Source organism: Trichoplax adhaerens, genomic scaffold (genome assembly GCF_000150275.1).
Source record: "Trichoplax adhaerens TRIADscaffold_10 genomic scaffold, whole genome shotgun sequence".
NCBI lineage: Eukaryota > Metazoa > Placozoa > Uniplacotomia > Trichoplacea > Trichoplacidae > Trichoplax > Trichoplax adhaerens.
Window position 1 is genome coordinate 2,332,685 of NW_002060952.1, and position 9,853 is coordinate 2,342,537.

The window sequence follows — 9,853 nt, forward strand, 5'->3', positions numbered from 1 at the left end:
TTTTTCATCCACTCTATTACATATATATCTACTTTTCATAATAGACTGTCCATCGATTTATTTTCTTGAACTTTTTTTTATTACCGATGAAAAAGTCGATGAATTTATAAGCAACCGTTCTACCGATTGAGCGCTTAATTTCTTTTCTAGCTGATAAAAAATTTTTCAGAAACAACAAAATTGATGTGGTCGGTAAACTATAAGTTATCGTTCCGTCGATTTAGCGTATAATCTCTTTACTAATTGATAGAAATATTTCAGGAACAATTACCCAACAAAATCTATCTAATCGATAAATTCATAAGCCATGGTTCAGTGGATTTAACGTTTAATTTCTTTACTAACTGATAGACATTTTTAGAAATAATTACCTAACAAAATTTATCTAGTCGATATATTGAAAGCAATCGCTCTGCCAATTTAGCACCTAATTTCTTTACTAACTGATAGAAATTTTTCAGAAATAACAAAATTCATCCGGCAGCAAATTTATAAGCAATTGTTCTCTCGATTTAGTGGTTAATTCCTTTACTTACTGATTTCAGAAATAATTACCCAACATACGGTAATTTATGGTATGACAGGGCAAAAATATTAAACTACTGTATGCCATTCAATATTTCACGTACTATAGTTATCGATTTTAACGATGAATATACCTATGATATCACCAATTTAAGCACATTGCTTTCATGGCTTTAAAAGAAGTATCCTGATTGAGATTGAAAGAGCATCAATCATTTTTATTAAGAATGGACAGTAATATCCTTCAAGTCATAATATTACATCAACTTCTTGATCTCTGTCCTTCCGGCATAAAAACAGAATAGGAATAATCAGTAGTTACCCGTTTCATTAATCACATCCGTATGTTTAACGAAGTATCCATAATCATCATTTCGAACGTTTTACTTTTATGGTTAGATAATGTATATTGATCAAGACTGAAAAACATTAGTAACGTTCGTCAGAAATGGATATTAACGTCTTTAAAATGATATCAATTTCTTGATTTTTGTCCTTCCGCCATGAAAATAGGATTAGCACAATCATTAGGGATTGCAAACGTACAAGATTTTTGCCCTGGGTACCCGTTTGATGCATCACACATGTCCAGTTAGCGAATGATCATAGTACCATAGTTTTCATTTTAAACACTTTTCTTCTATGGCTTAAGATCAAGTATCCTAATCTAGAATAAAAAATCATAAACTTTCGTTCGGAGAGGACATTAATGTCGTAATCCGAGTTTGACATCAATTCCTTGATCTCAGTCCTTCCAGTACAAAAATGGGGGTGAGAACAATCTCTAGGTACTAGTTTCATTAATCACACATGTACAATTAAGGGATGATCAATACTTGCCATAATCTTCATTTGAAAGTTTTGCTTTCATACTTTTAGATGAAGTAGCCTGATCAAGATTGAAAAACATCCATAACTTTCGTTAGAAATGGATAGTAATATCTTATCAAGTTACAATATGACATCAATTTCTTGATCTCTGTCTCACTAGAATAAAAACAGAATAGGAATAGCTACACGTATGCAGTGAACATAATATTTTCGACGGCATAAAGATTTCAATTTATAAGTATTTCTCCTTCCGCATTAACCATATTACAATACGCATCAATTTATGACGCCAGTTATAGTTGAATTTCCGTTCTTTTTATGACTAATATCTTCAAGGGTCCTGATGATAAGTCATCTTATGGTTATATTCAGAAATCAGTTTATTATGCTACGATTCAGCGCTAGACGAACCTCGATGAATTTTTGTAAGATCCCCTTGTAACACAAATTATTTTATTTCTATTAAGTAGACATGAATAAAACTAACATTGCATCATGTTTATTACATTACTCTTAGAATTTCTGAGATCTTCTATACCCTAATCATAATTATATAACAAGCTGTGTCTCAATACTAAAAATGTTTTTCATAAATCAGTAATATCATAACGATCCCATGCCCATGTAATCATGATCCGTTATTATAAAAGAAATTACATATTAACAATTTCATTGGAATCAAAAGTGGATATTTTCAATTTGTTATTGTGAATACTTTCAAATACCCTTTCTAAGCAATTTGGTATCTGTAGGAGTACGTGGCAATGGTTGATTGCTACATATAGGAATCAGTATTGAACTAAAGCGAATCTCTCTAACCGTAGCTTTCAATTTTTTTCTAAATCTACCAGACTGTTACCAGTGCCTTTTGCAAGTGAACAAATTGGAAATTATTGTTCACTATTATCCCTTAATATGGACAAGTTAATAGCCAAATTTGATTGAGATATCTGAACTGTACTGACAGAGACAATTTCAATATACTGCTTGTGAAAGAAAAATTTACGAAATAGCTTATAATGAATTGATCTTACTGGAATAATTGTATAATTTGTACGGTTAATTGAAAGAAGTATTTTCACTTTTACCTCACGGATTGATCTTGTTGAAATACAGATGTACCCTAGCTTTTAACCTGCTAATTGCCATCAATCTCTCACTCCATTGCTAACTTTTGAAAAGTAGGCAGAAATCGATAATTTTAGTCACGATATCAAGATGAGAATTGAACATGGCAAAGTAGGGAGATTGCTAAAGCAATTCCTATGTTACAGAACCCAATTTCCGTGCTTGATTTAGTTTAGTGCTTCATTCTGTCCTCATATTGATGATATTGGATAGATCTTAGATACTGTTAACATCATACCAGTTGTTAATCTGTATCTATGCTGATCGTTTTCTATTACTCAATCTGGCTATAGGTTATAACTTTGTCAACAGCGCCGCGAGTACGTGCAGCTTCTATCTGCATATCTCATCATAATTCTCCCTCATATCATCGGAGTCTAGATATCCTGGCTAGAAAATATGACTACGATAATGGCAATGGTAAAAGAAAGAATTCGAAATTAGGTATACCACCAACCTCACGCCAATTGGCTGCTGTAAGTCTAGACTTAGCGTTAGAATTAGAGGAGCGAAGGGGTCGATCAGAATCTTGCTATAGTAATGGAATCGATTCAGGTAAGAATTAGCCGAACAATTTTTCTATTTCCTAGCTTACCTTGGTTAAAATTGAGCCAATTCATCATGGCTGAAAAGAACTATCTTGGCTATAGAATTCTAACGGACTTATATATTGTACTCGTCAATAGGTTTTGAATGTTCACAGCCTACCCTGGTTTATACCCAAGTTCAGGTTAGTAATCGATTGATATACAAAACCATCATCAACTGTCGTAGGTTAATCAACAAAAACTACAGTCCTTTTGATAACTACAACATCCGTTAAATAGAACTAAGCCACTACTGGCTTATGTTAGTAGCCGATCGATAGCAGAGTCATCATCCATAGCAATATTGTCAAATTAATCATGAAATGAAATATCTAAATTACTATATTGTGAACTCATATTTAGAACTATTTCGGTTGTTGATTCTAAATTGTTCATAAAATAGAAAGTCTTGATGTTATTATGAACTCATATCTAGAATTATTCATAAAATAAAATATCTGCATGTCATGATGAACTTATATCTAGAATTTATCTCTATTGCTTACTCTAAATTATCCATAAAATGGAATATCTCCGTGTTATTATGAACTCTTACTCAACATCTAATGAATGTTCCTTTAATAATTACAATATTATTATTCAACTAGAAATATTGATTATCATAGCAAATTATTATAACATCAATAGATTTTTATTCTAAACAGAACATGAAATACTAACCTACATATTATCCAACTATTTAAAATAATCATCACCTTATAGAGAATCCGTTTTAAAGATTTTTCGAAGGAAGTCCGCGCAACAATGGATATGGAAAAATTTTTAACAGAATCAACAATACTATTGGATATAGCCCAAACGGATTTAGAAAGTATCGTAGAAAAAATGTTAACCAAATTATTTGATAAAGAACAACTGCAATGTTCCATGTCTGAAGCTGTAATATCTTTATTATCCAAAGATATAGAAGGTATAGTTATGAGAATGATAGTATATTAAATAGATTCATGTTGCAGCACCGATATTGAAAATATTAGTAGCATAATCTTTAAAAGGGTCAAATTAAATCACTTGTGTTCGCTTAAAATCCATAGATGGAGTTATGCTCATTAACGTACTTGTTTGGTACTTGTTTATTTTTGAGAAGCTGGCTCTCCGCTTCTATTTGGTATTGACATGAGTAATAATTTCAATCTATGATATAAGTGATACTTGCATAATAGCTAGATTAAAATTTTTATTGATACCTCTCAGGTTATAGCCTGCTCCAATCATAATACAATATTATCGTTAATAATTTTTACTTTATTCAATATTCAATCAATAGTGTGTAAATTTAGAAATCTAATGCAAGGAACAGAGTACAGTGAAGGAGGTGGTATTGCTATTACCCAGCAATATTTGGTTGCTTTGTAAGTCATTGATACTAAAACTAATAATTTTATCATATTAGAACGAATATTATATCAATTGCTATCTCTTAACCGCCTCTTTCTAAAATCAATATTTGAATTTAGCTGCCAATTACAGACCTTAACTGGACGCCATGTCGCTATTGGACGCCTAAAAGAACCAACTAATCTGGGACCAACAAGTCAAGAAGTTAATTTTATCATCTTAATTCTGACATCGACTAAAGAGGTGAGTTAAGACGTTTGACATGTTCTAAAAATGTTGAGTTAGTATTTCTTATTTTGATCGATTCGTCTACATTGCCAATAAATTAAGATCTTGCTGTTATAAATAATTTTAGAAAGGAACTAAAAATGCGGTTGAAGTGGCTCGAACGTTTGCAACTGTATTTGCAGACGAAGAATTTCGACAAATTTTAATGGATGCAACAAATGATGAAGAATTCAAAGTAAGCTGAATCCCAATCTAGCTATATTGTTCTTCGTGTACAATATATTACCCGTGCTTTGCATTATCTATCAATCTATCAGCAACAACTGAACCATATCCGATTTATTACAGAAAGTATTATCGGCTAGAACGAGGACTTTAATCAAGATCCAATCACCAATACAAGAATCGCCCAGAGTAGAATTTAATTCAACTGTACGTTCCTAAAAAAGACAATTCCTAGCATAGAATCGATTAAAAGTTATCTTTTACCGCACTACTCATTTTTTATGAAACGGAAATTATAGCTAAAGAATTTTAATTGATTAAAATTAGAAATTTCTAAATGAAGTTCGTTCATTTGGTCATGGCGTCGTCAGCGATGTTAGACGACGATTACCGCTTTATTTATCAGACTTTACTGACGGTAAATAAATCTACAACAGATAGAGTGGACATAAATAGTCAGTAGCTTATCATGAACTAATTTTTCTTCTTGTCAATTGCTCTATTAGGCTGGTCTGGGCGACATTCCAAAAGGAAATTATTATCAACGACATTTTTCTTGTATTTCGCATGTTTATTACCTTCAGTGGCTTTAGGCGTACTCAACGACGAAAATACTAAAGGCATCGTTGGTAATGATTCCATATTGAAAAATATTTACTACTCATTCTAGTAATCATTTGTCCAAAACATTCTTAGAATTTTTGTTATAATATCGTTTGATGGTACTTTACTAAAATGGAAATAGTATAAGCTATTCTGATCAAACAATCCTTTAGGTTGTAGATTATGATAGATAAAAGATAGGGTTACAAGTCTACTGTCTGCAATAGATTTATTTCTGGACTTAATAAATCACTCATGGATTATTTAACCGACGATAAAGGATACAATCTAATTTAATAAACGCTATTTTTATGATTGTGTCTCTCCTTCGTGACTACACAATATTTTAGACTAGTTAGTGGATAAATGAATTATAAAATGCTGTTATTCTTTTTTTTCTTTACTATATTGATGTTTATCTGAAATTAAACTAAAAATTATTATTTATGTAAATACTTTCCTTTCTCCAATCATGCATCCTGTCACGTATTCAATTTCATTTTTTTAAATAAATTGATGACCTATTATTATACTGAAAATTTCTCTTTCATTCTTTTTCAAATGGCTTAGATGTAAGGCGAACATTAATTGGTCAAGTGATTGCAGGATTAACCTTCGCTCTTTTCGGTGGGCAGCCATTGATCATTCTGCTAACGACAGCGCCGATCGCCTTGTATATGAAATGTAAGTTATATTAATATTGCTACTACTTTATAGTAGCAATTAAGCATCAATTTCCAAATATTAAAATAACACTTTAGAGTAGTAGTATTTCGCTTACTCTGATATTTGCTATATTGCTAGATTGGATAAGGTTATAGTAATCATTAAATCGTACTAAATACATGTATATGAAATATACGCTACAGCCGTTGTTGCTTATATTCTAACATAGTACCGTATTTTGCCTACTCTGATATTAAAATTCCATAAGATTGGATAAAGTTATAATGGCCATCCAATCTTAACTTATCTTAACTTATGTGGGAAAAACGAGCTATAGTCAGATTTGTTAATATTTTTCCCTAACCTGATAATTACAACATGGATAGATTGGACAAACTTGCAATAATTATGCAATCTTAGGTTTATTTACTGATATATTTGCTTTTAAATAGAATTTTTATAATACGAATATTAGAATTTTCATTGGCTACTCAGCATTATATTTTATTATTAAGTGACCAGTTTCTGTGTCAAATTGGAGAGAATTCTAAGTTTTATTTCATCATATCCTTCATTTCTTCTCCACTGTATTTAGTGATTTATGATATATGCGTCGAATTTGATATCGATTTTCGTGCAATGTATGCTTGTACTGGCATTTGGTGTTCTATCTATCTCATACTTTACTCCGTATTTAACGTTAGTTCTGTAATGAAATGGTCGACAAGGTCAGTAAAAATTCCAACATCTAATTATAGCTGTACTTGTAGATTTAAAATGCTGTAACCCTTATTTTTTCTTACGTAAAAGACTTTTACTTAGTTTTTAAAATGCGAGAAAATATTTCCATAGCTTAAAGTTCTTATCAATGATGCATAAATCAAATTTCTAGATCCACTGTTGAAATCTTTTCCTTATTTGTGGCCATTACACTCGCAGTCGATGCATTTCGCGATTTATCAAATCGTAAGAATTTACGAATCTTTCCAATTTTTTAATTATTGAAAATTCACCCTACTTGGTTACTCTATAATGATATTATTTAGCTGTAAGAAAAGTAATGCTTACTTTAGAATGCCTACGATATCCTTCAAATCTTCCAACTGCTCAGAGTTTATGTTCTATCGCAATACGATAACGAAATTATTTAGCTACTAGATAAATAACGCTTACTGTAATATAGTATAATATGAGCACATTACTATAAGAGAGATAGACTAAATAAGATTAATAACTTAGCTTCACGATATTCCAAATCAACATGACTAATGCTGTAAAAATCGATATCGACCCAATGCTAGAATTTCAAAAGAACTACTTCGGTCCTGGATGTAATAATTCTTTTGCTTCTATCAATGTTTCGGCAGCTTCGGATAATTTACTTGAATCTATAGGTTCATTGAGCCTCTGTCGACGTGATAGTAGTTTGGTTTTCTTAATTTTAATGCTGGGTACAGTATGGCTTGGTATATATTTGCACAATTTTCGAAGAAGGTATCGTCTTAGATTTGGTGCTTGTATAACACTCTAAGAAGAAATTCTATACAATTTTGATTGCCATTCAGTTAATTAAGCGATTATTGAGAAATTCGCGATGGCAATACAGTATTTTATAGAGATTACAAAAATGAAAAATCATCAATCTTTCCTAATACTAGAATCAAGCGCTTTTAACTAGAGAAATTTAGCCTTACTTACACGCATTGTTATATTCTTCTTTTCCAGTCCTTTATTTGATGCAGATAAGAGAGAATTTCTCTCCGACTATTCTTTGGCTATATCGGTCTTAATATTTACTTTAGTCAAGTCGTTTGCTTTTAGTGAAATCAGAGGTGAGCTATATAGTTTTAATACCGATAGATCGTATTAGTTCAAATTACTTTTGAATATCAATATGAAAATAGGAATCTAAAATTTTTTATCGGTCTGCACACCATTTTTAATCAATCTATATAAATCAAACAAACAATTCTCTAGTACCAAATATAAGTATATTCGACCTGTTGTAACCGAAATCACTATAGTTCTTTTGATTAACAATAATACATGCAGCTTAGATGCAATCAACGCTGCTAAAAATCCTTAGGAATATATAATTTTAATGTATGAAATTTTATTTAAAACTTTCTTGGCCATTTCCGGACCAATTTATCCTGAATTCCATCCATGAAATGATAATATAGTTGAAGAATTCAATTTTTACAACGATACGTTAATAACTGCACCTAACATGAAAAGTGTTACAGTTGCAAATGTTTTTGCTGCCATGGGACTTGGATTTCCACTTTCTTTACTCTTCTTCATGGATCTCAACATCACTAGTGGAATTATTAATAGCTCTACAAATAAGTAAGAGTTATGAAGTATTTCTAGCTAATAGGACCATAATTTAATGTTGCTTGTGACAATTTATACGAGATTCCATTTTTTGTAGTTTAAAGAAAGGCCCAGCATACCATTTTGACCTATTGGTTTTAGCTTTTATTAACCTTATGTTATCCATTATGGGTTTACCTTGGGTTCATGGAGGATTACCTCATTCTCCAATGCATGTGCGAGCACTTGCAGAAGTTGAGCAAAGAGTTGATCAAGGACGTATTCATGAAAAGTATGGCTTTACTAGTTTTCTAGCAGAAGCTATTTTTAAATCTAGCATAGAAGTGATACTGTAACTGTTTTTAAATTGTAATGCCTAACGATTAATTCACTATAAAGATTTAAGGAATACTTCAGCAATATCCATTAGATACAGCTAATAGTTCCATGATAGTAGATTAAAATAATTGGTACTTTTGCTTTACAATGCAACTTTAGAATAGATATCAAAACCTATTTAACTAAACTTAAATAAGTTATTGCATTATTATTAAATTTTTCTATGATTCTAATCAACAGAATTACCAGAGTCAGAGAGACAAGAACAGCAGCTCTGCTATCTCATCTGCTGATTGCATTATCCTTTTTTTTATTATTGCCTATTCCTATTCAAATGATCCCTCTGGGTGTATTAGATGGCCTCTTCCTTTATATGTCTCTGATTGGCACAAAAAACAATCAATTATTTGAACGTATTGCGCTATTAGTAACTGAACAAGTAAGGCTCTTGCATAGCATCTCATTTGGTATCCAATTTATATTATAATTATGATATCATTATATATGCCAGAAGAAAATAAGACGTTATTAATCAACATAAGCTATTTTTCTTTTCTCTAAATCTTAGGCTGCCTATCCTCCAGCACATTATATAAGGAGAGTGCCCCAACGAAAAATTCATATCTTTACTATAACACAAGTTCTTCAATTGGCCATTCTATGTACTGTTAGTTTTTCACCATTTAAATACTTGAAACTAATATTTCCAATCATCACCTTTGGTTTAGTCCCATTCAGGTAGTGTATATAATTAATGCTGAGTTCATTATGATTTATAGAAGATTGATATCGTATCACTTTAAAACTATCTCAAGATAGAGAGAATATAATGTAGTTTTTCTGTATTCAGGAGAGGGTAAAGCTGATCTCTCTTAATTGCTCTATTGTATAGCTGTGATTTAAATTTATGATAATGATCGACTATTGCTCTATGACTAAGAAAATGAACCATTTTTTTTTCTAGATGGTTTGTTGTTCCAAAATTTGTCGAAAAGAAATACTTAGAAGCCCTAGATATTAACCTCGAGAAAACTACAATGCAATAA

At 31.1% G+C, this 9,853-nt stretch overlaps 2 protein-coding genes across 2 annotated transcripts; both read left to right on the forward strand.

Moving 5' to 3' along the window:
• Window positions 1–1,290: 1,290 nt before the first annotated feature.
• On the forward strand, window positions 1,291–7,150 carry TRIADDRAFT_59409 (uncharacterized protein; the record flags this gene model as incomplete). Its single annotated transcript, XM_002115296.1, has 12 exons — window positions 1,291–1,296; window positions 2,778–3,039; window positions 3,171–3,214; window positions 3,795–4,002; window positions 4,360–4,444; window positions 4,550–4,673; window positions 4,786–4,893; window positions 5,211–5,301; window positions 5,390–5,512; window positions 6,057–6,170; window positions 6,748–6,880; window positions 7,045–7,150. 12 exons carry the CDS (start codon window positions 1,291–1,293, stop codon window positions 7,148–7,150), a joined length of 1,404 nt encoding a protein of 467 aa, XP_002115332.1.
• Window positions 7,151–7,413: 263 nt separating this feature from the next.
• Window positions 7,414–9,853, forward strand: TRIADDRAFT_59410 (uncharacterized protein; the record flags this gene model as incomplete). Its single annotated transcript, XM_002115297.1, has 7 exons — window positions 7,414–7,646; window positions 7,878–7,984; window positions 8,336–8,501; window positions 8,587–8,760; window positions 9,048–9,246; window positions 9,376–9,545; window positions 9,772–9,853. The coding sequence occupies 7 exons, from the start codon at window positions 7,414–7,416 to the stop codon at window positions 9,851–9,853; spliced, it is 1,131 nt and encodes a 376-aa protein (XP_002115333.1).